This window comes from Blennius ocellaris (assembly GCF_963422515.1).
Source record: "Blennius ocellaris genome assembly, contig: SCAFFOLD_354, whole genome shotgun sequence".
In the NCBI taxonomy this organism is placed as follows: domain Eukaryota; kingdom Metazoa; phylum Chordata; class Actinopteri; order Blenniiformes; family Blenniidae; genus Blennius; species Blennius ocellaris.
Genome location: NW_027662161.1, coordinates 1 through 24,088, shown reverse-complemented (window position 1 = coordinate 24,088; position 24,088 = coordinate 1). Strand labels below are relative to the sequence as shown.

The 24,088-nt window shown below is 51.6% G+C and overlaps 1 protein-coding gene across 1 annotated transcript; it reads left to right on the top strand.

Annotated features, from left to right (window-relative positions):
* Positions 1-796: 796 nt before the first annotated feature.
* LOC308148191 (partitioning defective 3 homolog B-like) lies at positions 797-19,803 on the top strand (the record flags this gene model as incomplete). The annotated part of the gene is given in 12 exon segments (XM_080521636.1): positions 797-1,248; positions 2,467-2,606; positions 2,783-2,911; positions 6,936-7,124; positions 8,845-8,859; positions 8,861-8,944; positions 8,946-9,017; positions 9,324-9,403; positions 15,236-15,308; positions 17,145-17,278; positions 18,091-18,161; positions 19,759-19,803. Coding segments are annotated over 12 exon segments (1,484 nt in total), but the record flags the coding sequence as incomplete, so codon positions are not given.
* Between the last annotated feature and the right edge of the window lie 4,285 nt (positions 19,804-24,088).

Genomic DNA, 24,088 nt, shown 5'->3' with positions numbered 1-24,088 from the left:
GGTCTGCCTCCTCTCTGACGGTGTGTCTCCTCTTTGACGGTCTGTCTCCTCTCTGATGGTCTGTCTCCTCTCTGACGGTCTGTCTCCTCTCTGATGGTCTGTCTCCTCTCTGACGGTGTCTCCTCTCTGACGGTCTGTCTCCTCTCTGACGGTGTCTCCACTCTGACGGTCTGTCTCCTCTCTGACGGTCTGTCTCCTCTCTGACGGTCTGTCTCCTCTCTGACGGTGTCTCCTCTCTGACGGTCTGTCTCCTCTCTGACGGTGTCTCCAATCTGACGGTCTGTCTCCTCTCTGACGGTCTGTCTCCTCTCTGACGGTCTGTCTCCTCTCTGACGGTGTCTCCACTCTGACGGTCTGTCTCCTCTCTGACGGTGTCTCCTCTCTGACGGTCTGTCTCCTCTCTGATGGTCTGTTTCCTCTCTGATGGTGTTTGTCCTCTCTGACGGTGTCTCCACTCTGACGGTCTGTCTCCTCTCTGACGGTCTGTCTCCTCTCTGACGGTCTGTCTCCTCTCTGACGGTCTGTCTCCTCTCTGACGGTGTCTCCACTCTGACGGTCTGTCTCCTCTCTGACGGTGTCTCCTCTCTGACGGTCTGTCTCCTCTCTGATGGTCTGTTTCCTCTCTGATGGTGTTTGTCCTCTCTGACGGTGTCTCCACTCTGACGGTCTGTCTCCTCTCTGACGGTCTGTCTCCTCTCTGACGGTGTCTCCTCTCTGATGGTGTGTCTCCTCTCTGATGGTGTTTGTCCTCTCTGACGGTGTGTCTCCTCTCTGACGGTGTCCCCTCATTGCCCAGGTCTCAGGAGGTGTTCCGCCAGGCGATGGGCTCGTCCTCGGTGCGACTCGAGGTCCTTCCTGCCGCCAACAAGTCTCGCTACGAGAAGGGCGTGATCGGCCAGCTCTTCACCAGCGACCTCAAAGACCCCGCCTCCCGGACCAGGAGTCCCCTGGTGACCCGCGCTCAAGTCGACCTGCAGCCTGAAGCCAAAGCCGGGTTAGGAGCCGGGTCCAGACCGGAGGCGGTCCGACCGGGTTCAGGAGCCAGGACCCCCGAGCCGGCACCCCCACAGGCAGACCTCCGGATTGGACCCGGCGCCGCCGACAGATCTTCACCAAGTGATCCCGCAGGCGACGCCCGGTCCTCTCCCACCCTGAACCAGCCGGACAGAAAGAACCCGGTCCTGGCTGCTCTGGACAACCTGGCCTCCAAGAAGGGGGGCCGGAGGATCAACATCGACCTGAAGAAAGGTGAACCAGGACCTGCTGCTGGATGTAGCACCTTCACCCTCAGACTGTCTCTCCCTTCCTTTTCCTTCTCTTACCCGTCTCCCTCCATCCCTTTCACCTGACGCAAGCGCCGAGCCGAGGGTATTATGGGGTTTCCAACCCCGTCTCCCCCGGCAACAGGCTCTTTCTCCGCCGTGATTGACAGGCGGCGAGGTTTAAGGTGCGCTAATGTAGGGCAGGCAGGGGCTTAGCTCGCCGACCAGATAGCATCGCTCACCGCCTTTAGTGCGCCACGGCGGCTTTGCTCTCGCCACACACACACACACACACACACACACACACACACACACACACACACACACACACACACACACACACACACACACACACACACACACACACACACACACACACACACACACACACACACACACACACACACACACACACACACACACACACACACACACACACACACACACACACACACACACACACACGGAGAGCGTGGCACATTTCACTCATGGCTTGGGGCTTGTGAGGCTGTGAAAAAGGGAGAGGGTGGAGGCTCTGGGGGTTGATGGCTCATGCATGCAAGTGTGTGTGTGGTCTCAAAATACACACACACACACACACACACACACACACACACACACACACACACACACACACTTGTAAATGACTACACAGAGAAAGTAAATGCAGGCTCACAAGCACAAGAAAAATCTTAGAGGAAATCGCATCACATCCCCGGGGAGGGAAGCCAGAGAAGGGAATAATATCTCTCAGGTTCCTCTCTCTCTCTCTCTCTCTCTCTCTCTCTCTCTCTCTCTCTCTCTCTCTCTCTCTCTCTCTCTCTCTCCCTCTCTCCCCAGCCTCCCTCCATCAGCCACCGTTCAACCTGCTCACACGTGAAATTAAAGGCAGAGTCTGTCTAATCCGACTCCAAGAGAAGCCGTGAGCCCGGCAAGCAGCCCCCAGAGGAAAACAGGCACTTAACAGTAGTTAATGTGGAGGATGATGCTAAAAGCAGCGATCAGCTTCAGCAGGACGCGAGAGAGAGAGGGAAAGAGAGAGAGGGAGAGAGAGAGAGAGAGAGAGAGAGGGAGAGAGGGAGAGAGAGAGAGAGAGAGGGAGAGAGAGAGAGACCAGGGGGGAAATTCAATTCAAAGAAGTTGAAAAGTCACAATTGAGTCTTGTGTTTTTTCGCAACGTGACTCCAGCGTCTCTGCCCTGCAGGTGTTGAGGGTCTGGGCTTCACCGTGGTCACCAGGGACTCGTCCGGCTCCGGGCCGGGACCCATCCTCGTCAAGAACATCCTGCAGCGCGGCGCCGCCATCAAAGATGGCCGCCTGCAGCCCGGAGACCGCATCCTGGAGGTAAAGCACACCTGAGCCACCGGGAGGAGGTGGAACCGAGGCAGAGTGCAGGACGCTGACCCCCCCCCCCCCCCCTGCTGGGCAGACGGTGTAACAGCGTCTCGGCTGAGCGGACTCCACGGGACAGGCTTCAGCCCCGTAGAGCTAACCCGCCCCCGCGTTGTTGTTGTTTGCAGGTGAACGGAGTGGACATGACGGGCCGCAGCCAGGAGGAGCTGGTGGCCATGCTGCGCAGCACCAAGCAGGGCGAGAGCGTGTCGGTGGTGGTCGCACGCCAGGAGGACGTCTTCCTGCCCCGGGAGCTGGTGAGCGAGACGCCACACACACACACACACACACACACACACACACACACTCCCGGCTGGTGCCCCTCTTCATCCCCGCCCCCTCCCCTTCAAAACTTCCCCCCCTCACATTGTTTCCCCTCAAAGAAGAGGAACCTCTTCGCGCCGATGCCCTCCTGCACCTCACGCTCGCAAACGCCGCGCTGGCACGCTGCGGCCTTCCTGCCGCCGCTCTGCCGTGTTGACACAGCGACGCCACAGGAAGTCGCACCACTTCCCCGCAGGAAGGCGTGCGAGGGGCCGTGAAGCGAGCGTCTACCTGCGGCGGCGGGGTCACGAGTCGCGGCGAGGGTCGTGAGGCTGACGCCGGCCGACTGGGCCTCACGGGGGAGTTCATCAACAAACACTCGCGTGCAGCCAGATGGCTCTTTGTGGAAGTCACTCGCTCGGCAAGGGATGTGTTTCGCCGGCGCACCTCTGTTGTCTTTCTTCCGCCCTCTGTGGTCGTTCACGCTATTCCCTCTTCTTCCCTTCAAAGCGCCGGGAGGACGAGGCGCTTTGTAGTGAACGACGCACAATCACGCCCTCAGCGACCGCCTGAACACCGAGGAGTCGATAAGAGAGTAGAACCTCGAACATGAGGGCTTACACACACACACACACACACACACACACACACACACACACACACACACACACACACACACACACACACACGGCTCGGCACGCCTTTAAACAGCTAAGTTACTGCTTCCGAAAATAGTTTGCCCTCATTAATGGCCCGGCAGTCTTGGCATAACAAGTAGACTTTGAAGAGCCTCGACAGTCTTCATCTAACACTTGCTTGTATTTGTGCTTTGGAGAGAGACTTGAAGAGGGAGGGGGGGTGATGAGGGGGGGGGGGCTGTAAGAGAGAGCCTTCACTCCTGTCTCTCTATCGCGGCTGTTGAAGTTGTTGTTGCCCCCTGAGATCTGGCCCTTATCTACACCACAGTCCTCCAGCTCAAAGGACGTTTTGATGTCCCCTACACACACACACACACACACACACACACACACACACACACACACACGCACACACAGAAACCAACAGCCCAAAGTTCTCACTGAAGGTGTGTTTTCTAAACTGCCGTCTCGTTGAGGAAAATCGCTGCGTTTTGACTTCCCGCTCGCTTCTTCTTCCTCGTGCGACACACACTTCATTATCGCCGCCGCCGCCGCACGCCGAGATGAAGGCGGAGATTAGTGTTCACAGCGGCGCGTTTTGTAACCAAAATAATTATGAATCCGAAGTCTGACAGTCGCTGACGCCAAAATAAACGAGCTCACGAATGACGCTCTGATATTCAAAGTTTATTTCCCCTCCATTAGAACATTGGATCCTAGCAGCTGCATTCAGAATCTGCTGTGTCTGTGTGAGCTGGACTGGCTCCGCCCGCACGTGGGAGGAGTCAAAGGGGAGGAGCCTACCTTGATTGTGATCGGCTGAACCCCCGATGACCCTATATAGGGTTTGGTCTCTGATTGGCTGGTAGGAGCAACACGCTTCCTTCACTTCTGCAGGATTCAGGTCGTCTCTCCGGCTCTCACATCGTTTCGTCTCGCGCCTTCAACTAAAGTCGACTTCTGGAGGAGGAGATTGATTAGTTTCAATCGAGAGGTATTGATGTGCGGCGGCGCTGCGAGGCGGAACGTCTCCGTCCAGTCGAAAGAAAAGCAAGAAAGCCGGTGAATTAGCCTCATTATCAGGATACAAAAAGTCTCTCTCTCTCTCTCTCTCTCTCTCTCGCTCTCTCTCTCTCTCTCTCTCTGTCTCTCTCTCTCTCATTAATTAAAAAGTGATAACTTCTAATCACACTTTCATTCCTGTCAGCATTTCTGTGTCTCTTCCGCTCGACGCTCTCATTACTTCACAGGGCCTCGGTTTTGTTTCGGGTGCAGATTAGAAGTTTTTTATTTTTTTTCGAGAAGGGCGTGATGTGTGTGTGTGTGTGTGTGTGTGTGTGTGTGTGTGTGTGTGTGTGTGTGTGTGTGTGTGTGTGTGTGTGGCAGAGTTATTACAGGATGGAGGGTCAGTCTGCACATGGTGACCCTCTGCCTCCGTCAGCTCACAGGAAGATGATTCGTCCGGCAGAGGATCAGTCCTCCGTGTCGTCTGTTTACTCTCTCCCTCCGTCCCTCCATCCCTCCATCCCTCCTCCCCCGCCAGGAGGTAAAGGTGTAATGCTGCGAAGAGCCAGACATTAAGGCGATTAATTGGCAGCACCGTCGTCGCCGCCGCCGCCGAGCGCGGCGAGATCTCATCTTAATTGAATGTCGCTCTCACCGCTAATCCCCCCTGCTTTGAAACCCCCCATTTAGAAATCCTCAGCAACAAAAGGCTCTGTGTGTAATCACTGTTACCCCCCCCCCCCCCCCACTGCCACCCACCCCGGGGAGGGAGAAGGCTTCTTTTTGTCTCCTCATTTGGGTGTTGAAGAGGGTGGAGGGTGGTCTCTCCCCCGGCTAGAGGCTTGTTAAAGAGCCATTGCTGAGGGCCACCGGGGGGGTGGAGGGGGTGGAGGTGGGGGGGGTCACAGACTGGAGCCAAGGGGTCTCAGTTGCCCCGAGGAGGACGGGGCATTAGTGAGACATGTGAGAGAGAGAGAGTCTGGACCACCGCTGAGACTCACTGGTTGTGTAAATAGATGCAAACGAGCCGGGTGCTGCTCTTGGTCATTTCTCTAGTGTCTCGTCTCCCTGCTCTGATTTGGCCACCTCCACCTCTCCAGCTCCGTCACCTCCACCTCTCCAGCTCCGTCACCTCCACCTCTCCAGCTCCGTCACTCCAGCAGTTCAAACCTCCCAGGTCGCCTCTCAAGTGTCTCTCCGGCAGGAAGTGGCAGATCGTCTTTGTAATTCCTCTGGTTTCGGGAAAAAAAAAGAAAAGGCCTTGTTGATAAAAATAAGCCTGGACTGAATATTCTCAGATGACATGAGGGAGGAAATAGACTGACTGGCTTCTGAGGGACGGCTGTCGCTTGGTTTGGCTCGTCGTCGTCACGCCGTGGAGAGTAAAGGAACCAGTCGCCTCCAGTGTAGAACATTTGAGGGCAGCAGGAGGCTTTTTAAATCTCCACCGCGTCAAAGAACCACGAATTGTTCATCGCGGTAAATAAAGACTCGTGGCGGCGAAGCTGGATTCAAACCGACAACCTTTCCGGTCCGGGCCAATGTGACTCTGTGTAGGGCGTCTGATGTAAGGCCCCGGCAATCCGCCGCCGTGACGGCGGCCGTAATGCAGGACTGTCTTTGACGTCCCGTCACTTTAAGGCGTCGGAGGAGAACCGGAGGTTCTGAACCGCAAGACGAGGAGGAAGATGAGCGACACATCACACACTCACAACCCTCTTCACCTCCATCCCTGCTCTCAAAGAAAATAAAAGACGTGCGTCCCCCCCCCCCCCCGAATCTGGGGGGGGGACCTGTCAGTTCTTCTCCTCCGCTCTTCGTTCTTCCAGCTCATAATAGCAGGTGTTCTTCTTTTGTTGCCTCTCTTCCCTCCTTCTTTCTCTCTCTGCTCATTCTTTAAGTTCTGAGCATCACCTTGGTCATTTTCCTCACATCAGGTGGGGGGGGGGGGGGCAGGTGGAGGGGGGGTGGGGAGCGGCGACAAAGGGTGAGATGCACCGAGAGATGGAGAGATTACGGTGAAATGTAAAGAGTGAGAGCAGAGGAGACGTCGGTATACCTCAGGGATGGGTTATTACTTTTAAATGCTCCTGTGCCCCCCCCCCCCCCCACCCCCCCCCCCCACTGCACTATGAAAGGGTTATTATGTTTCCTTTAGAAATGGCTCTCGCTCTCCGTCTGCCTTTCATCTCCAAATGGAATAACCTCTCTGCCGCGGGTTTCTTCTTCTCCCTCGTCGCTCCTTCGTCTCCAGGACACGACTCTCCTGCTCCTGTCGTCCTCCTCCACCCTCCTCCACCCTCCTCCACCCTCCTCCACCCCCCCCACCACCAGCTTCATCTTCAATGTAAACTTTGCGTCTCTGTTCCGTCAGAAGGAGGAGGGCGGCGGCGGCGGCCTGGTGCTGGAGGACGGCCGGGAGCAGCTGATGTACGAGATCCCGCTGAACGAGACGGGGTCGGCTGGTCTGGGCGTCAGTCTGAAGGGGAACAAGTCCCGGGAGACCGGGGAGGACCTGGGCATCTTCATCAAGTCCATCATACACGGGGGGGCCGCGTACAAGGTGGGGCCACTCTCTGGAGAATAGAGTAGAATAGAATAGAGTGGAATAGAATGGAATAGAATAGAATGGGATAGAATAGAATATATAATATAATGGCACAGGATAGAATAGAATGCAATGGAATAGAATAGAATGGGATAGAATGCAATGGGATAGAAAAGAATGTAATGGAATAGAGTAGAATAGAATATAATAGAATGGAATGCAAATAGAATAGAGTAGAATAGAGTAGAACAGCTATAAGCAGGGACTCTGGAAGACACTTTCTCCATCTTGTGCTGAGACATCATTTCCTTCCTTCTTGTGCCAGTTGTTCTAGTTTCATCTCCTCCCTCCGTTCCTCTCTCTGCTCTCGTTCTTCTCTCATTTCCTCTCCCTCTTTGCTTCCCTTGACCTCTGACCCCCCCCGACCCCCTCCGACCCCGAGGGGCCTCGTCGCCGCGACCTCACCCCTGCAGCTCACTTCAAGTTGTGAGCACGTCGGGAAGAAAAACACTTCAGCACTTTGGAGATTCCTCCACTTGGCCTCCCCCCCCCCCCCCCCCCCCTCACCCCCCCCCCCCGACATGTCGAGCCTCGCCACCGTAGACGAGTGTGGCGTTGCAGATAAACGCTGGGTGTGGGATCCCGGCTCCGACACGGCGACCCGGTGAGATCTGAGGGACGAGTCTCGGAGACGAGATCAGAGCGGGGGGGGGGGGGGGGGGGGGGGACCTATAACTTATATATATAATGAAAGAGTTCCATTAAAAAACATTACTAAAAGTAAAAAACAATCTCTGGCGTCACATGATCGACTAATTAAAACTACGTGCAGAAATGACTGGAGGATCGCAGACGCCATGTTTAGCATAAACATCAATTTTAAATGACCTCAGGAAGCCCCGGCGCTCTCCCAGCATGCATCTGGGGTCAACCCAGACGGGGCCTGGTTAATGAGGGGGGGGTCAGAGGTCAGCTGACCGTGATCAATCTGTCACGACTGCTCACACACTCAACCGGTGTCAAAGTCCTTCATCCCTCTTTTTTTATCCTTCTTTTAGCCTTATTTGATCTCCCTCTCTCTCTCGCCCTCCCTCCCTCCCTCCCTCTCTCTCTCCCTCCCTCTCTCTCTCCAGGGCACTATTCAGCGTTGCTTCTCTACAAGAGGCTGCTATTTAAAACACTTAGAAGTGATTTACTGCCCACGGAGGCTTTTCCATTAGCTGCTCTATGTATTTATCACGGCTCCCACTCTCTCTAGATTGCTAACTCTACAATTTCCTTGCCTTCCCTCTTCTTCTCTCTCTCTCTCCTTTAATATTGCTGTCCAGCGGCCTTGTGTCTTACCTTATGCAACACTTGCGGCTCTCTCTTTTTCTGTTGTCGACGTACTTTGCGACGTTAACAGAACTGCCGTGTTTTATTCTTTCATGAGTTGATAAACGAAGCGTCACTCGCCCCCCTGGTGGCTGCCGGCCAGACTGCAGGGCGGGAGGGTGCATGAAAATACAAAATACTGCTGATACCACCATTAGGTAATCCAGTCGTTCAAGTTTACATTTTGATTGCGAGACTCGATGTACCACCTTGTGGTCCAGGCTGGTATTGCAGCCACAGTGGAGTTCATCACTGCTGCTTCTTTCTGGTTCAACTGACGACAAACAAGCTTCTTCTTCATGCTGGAGATTCCACCAGATTATATTTATATGTGAACCCCCCCCCCCTCCCCCCTCCGCAGGACGGCCGCCTGAACTGTGAACGACCAGATGATCGCGGTGAACGGCGAGTCCCTGCTGGGCCGCTCCAACCACACCGCCATGGAGACGCTGCGGCGGTCCATTGTCGTCGGAGGGCAACGCCAGAGGGACCATCCAGCTGGTGGTGCTGCGAGTGCCGCGCCCCCCCCAGCAGGTACCGGGACCCCCCCACCCCCACCCCCACCCCTCCTTCTTCTTCTTTTAATAAACGTAAATAAATGTCCCAAGTGTAAATAGTTCCAGAAACACGCCTGGAAGTTTCTTTGTGTTTTTGTTGTGAGGATTTGAAATCAATACGTAATTGTTGGATTTTCTTTTTCATTTGGCAAAACAATTTGACGTTTCTGGTTGTCAGAGTAAAAAAAAATCTAACTTTTTCATTTTACGATTGTTTTGTTTGTTTTCCCGCGGCGGCGGCGAGTTTCCTCAGCTTTAAACGTGTTGTGAAATCTTCCCGCAGGCCGTCAGTCCTCCCTCCTCGGCAGCCGGCGTCCCGGCGTCCCGCCAACTTCCGACGTCCGACCGGCCTCCGGCTATCAGGTACTAGCGGGCGCCGCCTGCCGCCCCCGGCAGCCGCCGCCGCCGCTGCCTCGCCGCTGCTCCTCGCTCCTCCCCACGCTGAGGAGGCGGGCGTCCGAGCCGCCGCAGACGCACACCCGCTACACCTACGGGTTGGCCCGGAGGCCCGGCGGCTACGAGTTTGGCTCCGCTCCAACAGCCGGACGGCGAGCAGCTTAGACAGACGAACGGAGGGAAACTTAAACCAGTGCAGGAACACACATGGCCGAACCGGCGGCGGCGAGCTGGACAACGCGCAGTCCAGACTCACGCGCAGTTACACTGAAAACATCCGAGCGATGGCGGGGATGATGTACGGCGAGCCGCCGGCGCCACCCGGTGGCAGGAGTCACACCGGCAGGCACGCGTACGCAGAGGCGCACAACGACGCTCACGATCGAGCGCTGACCAGGAAACACTGGGGCCACTGAGTGTGTGTGTGTGTGTGTGTGTGTGTGTGTGTGTGTGGTTGTGTGTGTGTGTGTGTGTGTGTGTGTGTGTGTGTGTGTGTGTGTGTGGGTGTGTGTGTGTGTGTGTGTGTGTGTGTGTGTGTGTGTGTGTTGTGTGTGTGTGTGTGTGTGTGAGACCCACAAGTGCAAATTACATTTCTTCTTTGTCAAAATCGACAAAAATGATCAAATCAGAAGCTAAAATCTCTCAGGAACAAACAGGTTTTGTGAATTCCTCGATTTTTAAAAAGCGTCTCCAGTGTGTTTCGTTCTAAAAGCTCCCCAGACTCGTTTCCTGAAGCCATGAGAACAAGACGGAAAAAAAGTTTTAAAAAAGGTTTTTCTGCAGGAATGTTCGTAGTCCGATAAGAAACTTGCCAAACCTGCAGGCCACGCCCCCTCACGACAGGCCACGCCCCTCACAGTTGTTCTGGTTCTAACTGCAGGAGCGATGCGTTCAGGTGCACCACGTAACCCCGCCCTCTGACACTTTAAGGGGCTAAATGTGATTGGAACCCATCTTGTTCTCATGGAGGAGGAACTGATCTGAACTGTCGACGCTCTGGAAGTGATTCTCCCACCGAGACCTTCTCTCTCTCTCTGTTCATGCCTTTGTTTTTGTTTTGTTTTGTTTTAACCGAGCAGCTCCGCTGGTTTCTTCTCTCTTCCTGCTGGTGTTTCTGTAACTCCTCCTCCTGGTTTGGTTTGAAGCTGTTCTCCTCCTGCCTGCTTCCTCTGTGAAATAAAGCCGACGTGAAAAGCTCCTGCATGCCTCTCTTCTTCTTCTTCTTCTTCTCCTCCTCCTCCTCCACTTGGTTTGTTTCTTTTCTTCTCTTCCTCTTCAGCTCCTCTTGACGCCACACGAGTCTTAGAAAATAAAAAAATAAATAAACACGTGGCAGCTTATCAGAAATGTAAAATTCCCCCTCTCTACATCACTTATGGGATTAATGAGCGTATTTCAACAACGTCTGATGGAAACGTTGGCGAGATTCCTGAGAACTCGGGTGTCAAAACGTCACGCGAAGCCGCAACCTTCACTTCGTCTCACCTGGTTTGTGCCGGAGAGGCTCTGGAGTTTAATCCCCGGCGGTAAGTGGCGGAGCGCCGTCTCAATCAAGAGTCGCCGCTCCCTGATGAGCGGGACGCTAACGCCGCCGCCGCCGCGCCTTCAGTGTCTTCGTCTCTGAACTCTTGAACCTGCGGCGTCGATTTGAAGAGGCTTGACGAGGAGCCGGAGGAGAGGCGGAGCCTCGGCTTGATTATGGCGTTTACACGTGTGTTCAGTTCAGAGATCAGCCCATGGCTGCGTCGTCCTGCTCGTCTCCGTCGGCACCTGATCCCAGATCAGTTCACAAACGATCGCCTCGTTCTGTCACTGGGTCGAAGCTACAAACTGGAGATCATCAAAACTCAGAACGAGCTCACAGCTTCCATTGGGTTTCTAAAGTTCCATCTGGAACAAGACGTTTGTCCGTCCTTCACTCGCCCCCCCGATTCCCCCCGTTGACGTTTGATCTCCGCTGCTGCTTCGATGAAACAAAGTGAGGAAACCATCTTTTAGGGTCAGAGGAGGAGGCGAGGCACAGTTAAGCCGCTTTGTGTGCAGCTGTAGGTAAGACTGGCTGCATGGATGGACCCCCCCCTCCACCCCCCCTCCTCCACCCTCCTCCACCATCACACCTCCTGTTTGCTTATTGTTGTGGGATTAAGATATCTGACTGCCTGTCTGCAGGCTGCTTCTAAAGCCTCCGGCAAACTGGAGGCCGGGATGGATGGATGGAGGGGGGGGGGCACTAGGGGGGGGGCTGTGATGGGACTTATGTGTCAGCGACACGTACGGCAGGCCTGTCAGAACTTTGCAGATTCATGTGACACACATATATAAGGGCTCAAAGTGATTGACAGCTGTGATGTGGTGACACATTAAGACGCGTGGCGTCGGCTAATGATCCCCCGGGGAGCGCACAGCCGCCGCCACCACCGCCGCCACCGCCACCAATACTCGCCGCGGCTACACCTCGCTCGCCGCTTTGATATCAGGAGGATACCTTCCATTGTTATAAGCTCCTACTACCAACTGCTTTCTTACACCTAAACAAGTGTGTGTGTGTGTGTGTGTGTGTGTGTGTGTGTGTGTGTGTGTGTGTGTGTGTGTGTGTGTGTGTGTGTGTGTGTGTGTGTGTGTGTGTGTGTGTGAGGCCAGAGGAAGCTTCTTTTATCCTGCAGCGCTGATTCCCATCAGCACAGTGGGGGGGTCGAGGGGGGGGTTCCTTTGTAGTGCTGCATGGCTGTTCAGTAACCTGCCTGTCGCTGCTTTCAGGATTATCGTAATTATCACATGAAGAGAAGCTTGTTTTTGTCACCAGCGTATCTGGAAATGTATCTGCGTCGGTTTTTTACACGTCCAAAGTGTCCAAACGCACCGAGATTCACCTGCGAACACAAAACCTGGATGGAGTGAATATCAGAGTTTGATATCGGAGATGAAATACGTCGTCTGGTCGACAAATCTGCTTCACAAAAATCACAATTCTGAATATTGTGTGGTTTGTTTATCCCTCGTTCTCCGAGGTGAATCGCAAAAATCCTCCGACTGATTCAACTGTGATTTTATTTCTGCTTTTTTTTGTTGTTTTTCTTTTTTTCCACACAAGAAAATTCAAGTTGGATCTCAGAAGGAGCTTTTCACACTTTCTGGGTTTGGCGAAGCTTGAAGAGCCTCTTCTTCTTTTCCTTGTTCGCTGTGGGTTGTTTGTGGTGTGAAAGTGAAGCTGGAACTGGTGAGGTGTGATGGTGTGATGGTGGAGATATGATGGTGTGATGGTGGAGACATGATGGTGTGATGGTGGAGATGTGATGGTGGGGATGTGATGGTGGAGATGTGATGGTGGAGATCTGATGGTGTGATGGTGGAGATGTGATGGTGGGATGGTGGAGATATGATGGTGTGATGGTGGAGACATGACGGTGTGATGGTGGAGATGTGATGGTGTGATGGTGGAGATGTGATGGTGGGATGGTGGAGATATGATGGTGTGATGGTGGAGACATGACGGTGTGATGGTGGAGATGTGATGGTGTATGATGTGGAGATGTGATGGTGTGATGGTGGAGATGTGATGGTGGAGATGTGATGATATGGTGGTGTGATGGTGGAGGTGTGATGGTGTGATGGTGGAGATGGTGGAGATGTGATGGTGGAGATGGTGGAGATATGATGGTGTGATGGTGGAGACATGATGGTGTGATGGTGGAGACATGATGGTGTGATGGTGGAGATGTGATGGTGGGATGGTGGAGATGTGACGGTGTGATGGTGGAGATGTGACGGTGGGATGGTGGAGAACATGATGGTGTGATGGTGGAGATGTGATGGTGGAGATATGATGGTGTGATGGTGGAGATATGATGGTGGGATGGTGGAGATATGATGATGTGATGGTGGAGATGTGATGGTGGAGATATGATGGTGTGATGGTGGAGATGTGATTGTGTGATGGTGGAGATGTGATGGTGGGATGGTGGAGATATGATGATGTGATGGTGGAGATGTGATGGTGTGATGGTGGAGATGTGATGGTGGGATGTGGAGATATGATGGTGTGATGGTGGAGATGTGACGGTGTGATGGTGGAGATGTGACGGTGGGATGGTGGAGATATGATGGTGTGATGGTGGAGATGTGATGGTGGAGATATGATGGTGTGATGGTGGAGATATGATGGTGGGATGGTGGAGATATGATGATGTGATGGTGGAGATGTGATGGTGGAGATATGATGGTGTGATGGTGGAGATGTGATTGTGTGATGTGGAGATGTGATGGTGGGATGGTGGAGATTTGATGGTGTGATGGTGGAGATGTGATGGTGGAGATATGATGGTGTGATGGTGGAGATATGATGGTGGGATGGTGGAGATATGATGATGTGATGGTGGAGATGTGATGGTGGGATGGTGGAGACATGACGGTGTGATGGTGGAGATGTGACGGTGTGATGGTGGAGATGTGATGGTGTGATGGTGGAGATGTGATGGTGGAGATGTGATGGTGGAGATGTGATGATATGGTGGTGTGATGGTGGAGGTGTGATGGTGTGATGGTGGAGATGTGATGGTGTGATGGTGGAGATGTGATGGTGGAGATGTGATGGTGGAGACATGACGGTGTGATGGTGGATATATGATGGTGTGATGGTGGGAAGATGTGATGGTGGAGATGTGATGGTGGAGACATGACGGTGTGATGGTGGATATATGATGTGTGATGGTGGAGATGTGATGGTGGAGATGTGATGGTGGAGATGTGATGATATGGTGGTGTGATGGTGGAGGTGTGATGGTGTGATGGTGGAGATGTGACGGTGTGATGGTGGAGATGTGATGGTGTGATGGTGGAGATGTGATGGTGGGAGATGTGATGGTGGTGGAGATGTGATGATATGGTGGTGTGATGGTGGAGGTGTGATGGTGTGATGGTGGAGATGTGATGGTGTGATGGTGGAGATGTGATGGTGGTGATGTGATGGGTGGAGACATGACGGTGTGATGGTGGATATATGATGGTGTGATGGTGGAGATGTGATGGTGGAGATGTGATGGTGGAGATGTTGATGATATGGTGGTGTGATGGTGGAGGTGTGATGGTGTGATGGTGGAGATGTGACGGTGTGATGGTGGAGATGTGATGGTGGAGACATGACGGTGTGATGGTGGATATATGATGGTGTGATGGTGGAGATGTGATGGTGGAGATGTGATGATGTGATGGTGAAGATGTGATGGTGTGATGGTGGAGATGTGATGGTGGAGATGTGATGTGTGACGGTGACGTAGTGGTTGATTTAAAGTGTTGCTCGTCTCCTCGGAGGTTTAAACTCCAGCTTGAGTCTGACGAGCTGAAAGTTTCTGAGTGAATCAGAAATAAAGCGTCTGTCCCTTTAAGAGCCAGGTGCACCAGCATGGAGGATGGTGCACCGGCATCCACAGGTGGATGTAAGAAAACACGTCGTCCTCGTGGTTAAAAATAGATTACAGCTACATCGTCCCACATCCTGATGGATGGTGTCGTTCCAGTTAGACGATTCCCAGTTGGACGACTTAAGATAATGAGTGAATTATTCGTAGCATTGTAGTGACCTGGGACACAAATAATTCACTATTATATTAAGTCGTCTCCCTGGGAATCGTCAATCTGGGAATCGTCTCCCTGGGAATCGTCAATCTGGGAATCGTCAATCTGGGAATCGTCAATCTGGAATCGTCTATCTGGGATGAAACCTGACTTTTGACCGTGATAATCTGTTGGAAGTTAGAATATTCTATATATATGTAGTGATACATCCTCCTCTCTTCATGGCAGGACCAGAGGCCCCCGGCCTCCAGCAGACCCCCCAGCTCCACCAGTACCAGCTACACCCCCACCTCCAGAAGTGGTGAGCAGAGTGTGTGTGAGTGTGTGTCTCCCTCTTCTTTGCCCCCCCCCCCCCCCCCCCACCCCCCCCCTGCATATTTATAGCGGCAGGAAGACGAGTCATTAGCTGTGTTTTTCCGAGCGCGCGCGCTCTTCTTTTCATGTGCAAAAAGATCTGACCTTGGAATGGTTGCGCTGATGAAACGACTCCTAAGTGGGCCGGATTTGCATGTCGGGTATCGAGCAGCGTGTTGTGGTGGAAAAGAAAGAGGGAACAAGAAAGACTAACAAACTGTTTTAAATTCAATTCTTTCTCTCCCTCCTACCCCCCCCCCCACCGGGAGGCAGGGAGCTGGAGATGCTCTTCTCTCACTCGGTCAGCTCTCCATCATTCTCTCCATCACTCTCTCTCCATCACTCTCTCTCCATCACTCTCTCCATCACACTGCACCTTACCTTTTCTTTTTTTATTTTCAAAGGGGAAATGATGCACGTTGTGGGTTTAGAATTTATGGAAATGTTGGGGGGGGGGGGGGGGTTACCGTGTGTGTGTGTGTGTGTGTGTGTGTGTGTGTGTGTGTGTGTGTGTGTGTGTGTGTGTGTGTGTGTGTGTGTGGTGTGTAGGTAAAGCTCCAGTATTGATCCCAGCTAAAGGACGGCCTCTTCTTCACTCTCTCACTAATTAAATGAGCTCAAATGATTAATTTAAATAATGAGGATATTTTGAGCTTCGCCACGTCTAAAAGTAGAACTTAGAATAAAAGTTCTCCCCGCTTCAGGTTCCACAGAAATCCAGGTCCAGTTTCATCCCAGACAGACGATTCCCAGATAGACGATTCCCAGACAGACGATTCCCAGATAGACGATTCCCAGATAGACGATTCCCAGATAGACGATTCCCAGATAGACGATTCCCAGATAGACGATTCCCAGATAGACGGTTCCCAGATTGACGATTCCCAGATAGACGATTGCCAGATAGACGGTTCCCAGATAGACGGTTCCCAGATTGACGATTCCCAGATAGACGATTCCCAGATAGACGGTTCCCAGATAGACGGTTCCCAGATAGACGATTCCCAGATAGACGATTCCCAGATAGACGATTCCCAGATTGACGATTCCCAGATAGACGATTCCCAGATTGACGATTCCCAGATAGACGATTCCCAGATAGACGGTTCCCAGATTGACGGTTCCCAGATAGACGACTTACTATAATAAGTCAATCATTGATAACGTTTCAGTGATCGAGGGTGAATATTAATGTATTTTTACACGCAGACACGTATGTTTTTAGTGTGACGTCGGGACCAGCTTTTTATTTTTAGAATTAACCCGCCACCATTTTAAACTAAGTCGTCTAACTAGGAATCGTCTATCTGGGGGAAAAAAAACACTTGTCTATCTGGGAACCGTCTATCTGGGAATTGTCTATCTGGGAATTGTCTATCTGGGAATCGTCTATCTGGGAACCGTCTATCTGGGAGTCGTCTATCTGGGAATCGTCTATCTGGGAATCGTCTATCTGGGAATCGTCTATCTGGGAATCGTCTATCTGGGAATCGTCTATCTGGGAGTCGTCTATCTGGGAACCGTCTATCTGGGAACCGTCTATCTGGGAACCGTCTATCTGGGAACCGTCTATCTGGGAACCGTCTCTCTGGGAACCGTCTCTCTGGGAACCGTCTCTCTGGGAACCGTCTATCTGGGAGTCGTCTATCTGGGAACCGTCTATCTGGGAACCGTCTATCTGGGGATGACACCCAGAGTCGTCACCTCTGGCTCGTTGGCGTTGAAAACCATCCCGATAAACGACGTCTGTGCTCTTCTCGTTTTCCTCCGCCGTCGTTCTCAGCTCCGTCTCCCGCCGCGGCGACCAATGGCGGCTACGCCTACTACAGCTACGACGAGGAGGAGGAGGAGCTCGGCTTCCCGCCGCCGCCGTTCCCCCGGCACCGTGGAGGAAGTGAACCGAGCGCCGCGCCACAGGTACCCGCCATCACACACACACACACACACACACACACACACACACACACACACACACACACACACACTCCATTACGACGCGTGGAGGCCACGTAATGACGCCGCTAGCGCGGCGCCCTGCGCTCGCAGATAAAGAAGAGTCATTACGGCCAATATTCCACACGTGAAATATTTAGATCGGACGGCCTAATTGCAGCGGCCTGTTTTGCATCGAGATCCAGTAACCATGGCGACGGCACAGCGGCGAGTGACGCTGGAGAAATGGATCCATCCTGAACTCCTCCTCCTCTCAGGGTCGCCGCCATCGTCGGTTGAAGGAAACGCTCAGCGAGTGGCTGACAGGCCTTTGAGCACCGCGGATTTGAAGTTTTTATTCATAGAAACCACTGCTATTAATAGATTTTAATAGATTTCACCTTGGTTTTGGGCCACGGATGGGAAAAAAATGGCATCAGGAATTGGAAAAAGATGTCAAATTTTAAAAGTGTTGCTGATGAGGACGGATTTATAAAGGTGAGGCCGGGGACGTTCTGATTGGTTCCTGGTGGGACGGGTCGGAAAAGCCCCGCGAGAAACCAGAGAAAACATGGAAACTACACACACACACACACACACACACACACACACACACACACACACACACACACACACACACACCTCTGTTAAAGACAAGTTTCCAGTGAGAGTGGGCGGAGCTTAATGTGTCTGGATAAATCACTGGAGTTATGTAATCTGTAAAACACGCTGTGTGTGTGTGTGTGTGTGTGTGTGTGTGTGTGTGTGTGTGTGTGTTGTCCTCTCCCTCCTGCCAGTGGTTATCCGACGTTCGTGAGCGACGGCGACAACGTCCCTCGCAACAGAGCGTCCAAGAGCATGGACCTGGGTGAGCTGTGCCACACACACACACACACACACACACACACACACACACACACACACACACACACACACACGAAAAGAACAAAACCTAATCTTGGTTTGTGTTACGAATGTGAGGCGAGAACCAAGGCACCGATTTCCTGGCATTAACCTGCGCTGACCCCGTCTATACCTCCGCTCCTCTCTTCTCTTTCTTCCTCCACTCTTTATTTTTTTTTTATTCTTTCCTTCAGGGAGCTGTTTCTATTTGTTTTTGTTCTGCGCTCCCTTCATCTTCTCTTATCTCTTTGTTTCTCACCTGAGAGCCGAGGAGTGGCGCCTGCTCTCCTCCCTCCCTCCCTCCCTCCTCCCTCCCTCCCCTCCCTCTCTCTCTCTCTCCCTCTTTCTTCTTTCTGATTTCCAATCCCGGTTCATTAGGTTGGGAGGATTGGCTTTCTTCCTGCAGCACACGTCTCTGCCACCAGAGCTGATTGGCTTTCATTATGGACACACACACACACACACACACACACACACACCACACACACACACACACACACACACACACACACACACACTGAATAGCCTCTCCTATCACTCTCCTCTCTCTCCATCTCTGGCCGTCCTCCGTCTCAATCTGGGTTGTTTTTTTTTTCTTCCTCTTCTTTTTCCACGTCTTCTCAGCTTCTATTCATTTCTTCCGTCTCCAAAGAGAAACAAGCTGGTTAGAAGTGACGGAGAGGTTGTAGCAGTGGACAGTCGGAACGCTGACGGACGGAGAAACGCCGACTCGGCGCCACGAGGCCGAGCTGTGAGACGAGACGCCTCAAAACCATTGAAACCTTTAAAAAAATGCTTAAAGAGCCTTAAAACACAGTTTGATTTGATGGAACAAAGCGAAGCGGCGCGTCGTCGCGGCGTCGTCGTCACGGCGTCGTCGTGGCGTCGTCGTGGCGTCGTCGTGGCGTCGTCGTCACGGCGTCGTCGCGGCGTCGTCGTCACGGCGTCGTCGTGGCGTCGTCGTGGCGTCGTCGTGGCGTCGTCGCGGCGTGAAGAAAAAAACATCCACAACTTTAAAGAGTTGTTTTAAAAAAAAAAAAAAGACGTTCTGTTCTCTGGCAGCAGAAACAAACTTGGCCGCCGGCCAGGGTCATGTGGCCACTTTTACTTTGAAAATATTACATTTTTATTTCATTTCATGTTTCCCGCAAAAAAGCAATTTCTTTGTCTTTTCTTTTTCTTTTTTTTCTTTTAATTTCTGCTTCACTTTTATTCATTGTGGACTATTTTTTTAATATATTTAAATTTTTGTTCCACGCTACCTGCTGCATTGCTTCTCTCACTTTTCATCACTTTGTTCTTTGTCCCTCCATTATTCTCTCTCTCTCTATCTCTCTCGCTCGCCCTCGTCCGTCCGCCGGGAAAATTGACCTCATAAAAAATGAAAAGGAATATTTAAGAGAAATAATAATGAAAAGCTGTGATTGTCCCGCGTTATTTCTCCTCCTCTTATTATTCCTCCCTTTGTCTCACTTCTTTTCTGCTCTCCTTTCATCCCTCCATCACGTCTCCTTTTGTTTTGGAGGAACCAGACTGACCAGGCCTTGTTTTTTATGTTTCAGTGGCCGACGAGAGCAACGTGGGCTCATTGATCGGCCCCGGGAGAGGTAAGACCAGCCTCCTCCTCTTCCTCCTCCTCCTCCTCCTCCTCCTCCTCCCCTTCCTCCTCTTCATCATCCTCCTCCTCCTCCTCCTCCTGTTCATCGTCCTCCTCCTCTTCTTCCTCCTCCTCCTGTTCCTCCTCCTCCTCCTCCTCCTCTTCTTCCTCCTCCTCCTCCAAAAACTTATTTCCCAGGCTCCCTTTCCCAATTTTTACAAAATACGGTAATTTGACACCTGCCTCGCCTCGTTTCCAGCCTGAGGATGTGAAGGTGGTGTTGTTGTGGATCATGAGCCACATGTTGCTCACATCGTCCAGCTGACACACACACACACACACACACACACACACACACACACACACACACACACACACACACACACACACACACACACACCACACACACACACACACACACCCTGTTAGCAGTGGAATACAAACAACCTGCGTACCTCTGCTGACCTCAATCCCCCGTACTAAGCATTCCCACAAGTGGATCATCCTCTTCCTCCTCTTCCTCCTCTTCCTCCTCTTCCTCCTCCTCCTCCTCCTCTTCCTCCCTGATAAATAAAGTGATCCATTTCTCCACAGCAGCTTTCTCCTTTCTACTCGTTTTTCTTCCTCTGGTTGACGTCTCTGCTAATGCGTATTGACGGAGCTTTTGCGTGTTTCTCATTTTTGCTGATGCGGTGGATTTTTCCCCAGCTTCCTGCCCCCACCCCCTCCCCCCTCCACTCCCCCCCCTTCCTAAGTGGCCTCAGTGTTTCTTTATGGGCTTTGACATATTTCATTAGTGGGATGGTCTTAAGAGGCCTTCTTTAATCTGGATAAAACCTTCTTCACTCTGGTCGAGGTGCTGCACTCCTCCTCTCTCTCTCTCTCTCTCTCTCTCTCTCTCTCTCTCTCTCTCTGTCTCCATCTTCAATGGAGCTTTGAGTTCTCTTCCTCCTCTCCCTGCTCTCATGTCATCCTGCACTCGTCCTCCTCCAATCGCCCGTCCCTTGATTATTCTCTCCGTCTCCTGCTCTTTGTTGCCCGGCTCATCCCTTCTTCAATCCCACAACTTCATCCCTGCGTCTCCGTCTCTCTCAACATCCAATCCTCTGCTCATGATCACTCACTTATTTTCTCTCTCTCAACAGGCTGATCCCCCCCCCCTTTTTTTTTTTGTCTTTTTTTTTTTTTTTTTTGTCTCTCTCCGTCTGTAATCTTCACTTTTCTCCTTCCCGCTCAGCTGCAGCCGCGTCTGTTCAGCTTTATGTGATTATGGTGAACAAGCTCCAGCTTCCTCCACCAGGCGTGTGTGTGTGTGTGTGTGTGTGTGCGTGTGTGTGTGTGTGTGTGTGTGTGCAGACAGCTTGGAGAGTAATGGACAGATATCCCTCCGTTCATCCCTCCATTCCTCTCTTTTAGAGTCTTAACATCTCCCTGGCAGCGAGCTACCCTTTCTCTTACAACACACCTGGGAGCCGCTCCAACACACACTCACACACACACACACACACACACACACACACAGACACACACACTCGTCGGCCATGTTTTCCTCTTGTACCACTGTGAGCTCATTGCTGAACCACTGGAGGCTCCAAAACCAAAGAAAAGCGATTTTTTTTAAAAAACAAATTTCCGAAGAGTCGCGACACCGAGATGATGAATGACATAACTTTGTAAAAACACCCATAATGCAACAGTTTTCTGGACATTTCGCATCATTAAAATCGACTATATGTCGCGACTTGAGTCATTTTCTGTAATAAGTGTTCAAATATCCGAGCTGGACGGGAAGAGTTTCCTCGTCGAGGTGTAAAGTGAAGCTGTTTGCTTCACTGCACATCCCCCCCCCCCCCCCCCCCCCCCCCCCCCCCCCCCCGGTGGTCCTCCAGTCGAAGAGGCAGTAATTATGAAATGGCCTTTTAAGTCCCCTCCAGTTATTAGAGCCGTTCATCTCTGCAGCCGTACGTCGCCTCCTCCTACATCTACACACATAAACACAATTACTGGCCGGGCGCCGCCTCCGCCCAGCGCCGTCCTCCTCCGCCTGACGGGGGGATTCTTCATGATGCAGCTTTGATTGGAGTGGAGCTTTGATTGGCCGTCGCCTGGACTGGAGTGGTTTGGTTTGAAGGCCGGTCGGCGGGATTATTAGGAAACGAGAACGACGTTTTCCCTTCTTCCAGTCGTCTCATCCAGAGAGTAGAGGTGTGAGGAGGAGGTCAGAGGTCAGAGGTCAGGTGGCGTCTCGTCCAGTTAAGGCTTGATGAAGCTTCAGGCTTCTGTGGGATTGAATCGTTTAACCTTTGACCTTCATGACGACCTGGATCTTTACAGGTGTGTCTGTTCCTGCAGGTCGGTTCAGAGCCGAGTGCCGCTCAGGGCCACTGCTCCCTCTGTGTGTGTGTGTGTGTTGTGTGTGTGTGTGTGTGTGTGTGTGTGTGTGTGTGTGTGTGTGTGTGTGTGTGTGTGTGTGTGTGTGTGTGTGTGTGTGTGTGTGTGTGTGTGCGTGTGTGTGTGTGTGTGTGTGTGTGTGTGTGCGTGCATATCTGGCTCCTGTGTGATTGTGAACCCAATTTAAAGAAGTACGTCCTGCAGCTCTGAGTCGCCGTCACACCAGTGACTGAAGTGTCTCCTTGACAACTACTCAACATCACACACACACACACACACACACACACACACACACACACACACACACACACACACACACACACACACACACACACACACACACACTTTGCCCCCACCCAGCAGTTTGAATGGGGGCAAAGCCTTGTAACCGTGGCAACATGTCTGCCAGCCTCCTGCGGTGCAGCTCATTGTCGTCCGGCTGAAAGGTGAGTGCTCAGATCCTGCTGAGTGTGTATAGTGTGTATCCTGTGTGTGTGTGTGTGTGTGTGTGGTTGCAAACACTCAAAAAGTCTGGAAATTAATATAATTTTTTGCGGGGATTGAAAGTGAAAGATGTCGAGGTTTTAAATCCAGTCCAAAGTTCATCACAATAAACAATCTAGTGTGGAAAAGATACTGAGATAGTTTATCATAGAGAATAATGATCATAATGTGAAATAGTATTTGAAGATAAAGAAACACTGAAGGTGAACTGAGGAAGAATATTGTTGAAATATTCAGGTTTTAATCATTTATTAATACTTTTACCACTAAAACAAAGGCAGATTGAGACTTTACTTTCATATTATCTTATAATAATAATAATTCTGCTTGTCAGTGAGAAGAATCTGTTTTAAAGAGCTGATTTAAAGCCAATAGTGTCAAAACTCGTCGAAACACAACTTTTCTCCAATGGTTCCAAACCTTCCTTCAGTTATTGGGGAAAGTAAGTTCAGTGTGTGTGTGTGTGTGTGTGTGTGCGTGTGCGTGTGTGTGTGTATGTATTTAGTGAGGAATCCAGGTTTTCCACAGGTAATTGGCAGGTTGTTTGTTCGTCTCCATAAAAGAAATTCAGCCGTTGTTGCGTAACAAACAAGCCAAATGAGTGTTTTCCTCTAAGCTCCGCCTGGTTCTGTGGTTTCCAGCCGTCTTATTGGTGGGTGGAGGCGGAGGTGGAGGTGGAGTTCAGTGGATTTAGAAGAAGCTTCAGCAGGTGGAGGAGTTTCAGTGTCTTTGGGTCGTCAGATTGTCGTTTGGCGTTTTATTATCCTGCTTCCTGCTTCACGCGTGGAGCTTAACTCACTGTCAATTAAAACATGAAGACGCACGGTGGAGGCTGAGAGCGGAGAAGTGAAGCTCCATTGTTTCTCTGCTGCAGTCAATTATGTAAAGAGGACAAAGTGAAATAAGATAAAATGGATTGTCGCAGCCGCAGACTTCTGGCTGATAAAGCTTAAAGGAGCTGGAATGAGAAAAACACATTTGTGTGGTTTGGCTCAGCGGGACGGGAGGACAGGAGCTGATCAGACATGCTGGACGGAGCTGCAGGAAGACTTGTTTGGTATTAAAGTGGACGGTTTTAACATCAAGCTGCTCCCGGATTCTTCTCATGTCTTCGGCTTCCGACGCAGACTTTTAAGTTGTTTTTTTAACCCGGCTGCTTCCAAATGTCACTTAAGGAAAGAAAAGTCACTTAAAGTCAGAGTGAAATGTTAGTAAGTGTAAAGATAACCGTGTGACTCCACGACTTTAATGCACAAGAAGCGATACAAAAAGCGGGTTTAAAGAATCAGATGTATAAATGATGATGTCATCAGCGTATAGAGTCGCTGGTGGCAGTAAAAGAGAAGATATGGATTAGATCTGGGTTTTAAACATAACAGCATGTTTTTACTGAAATTATA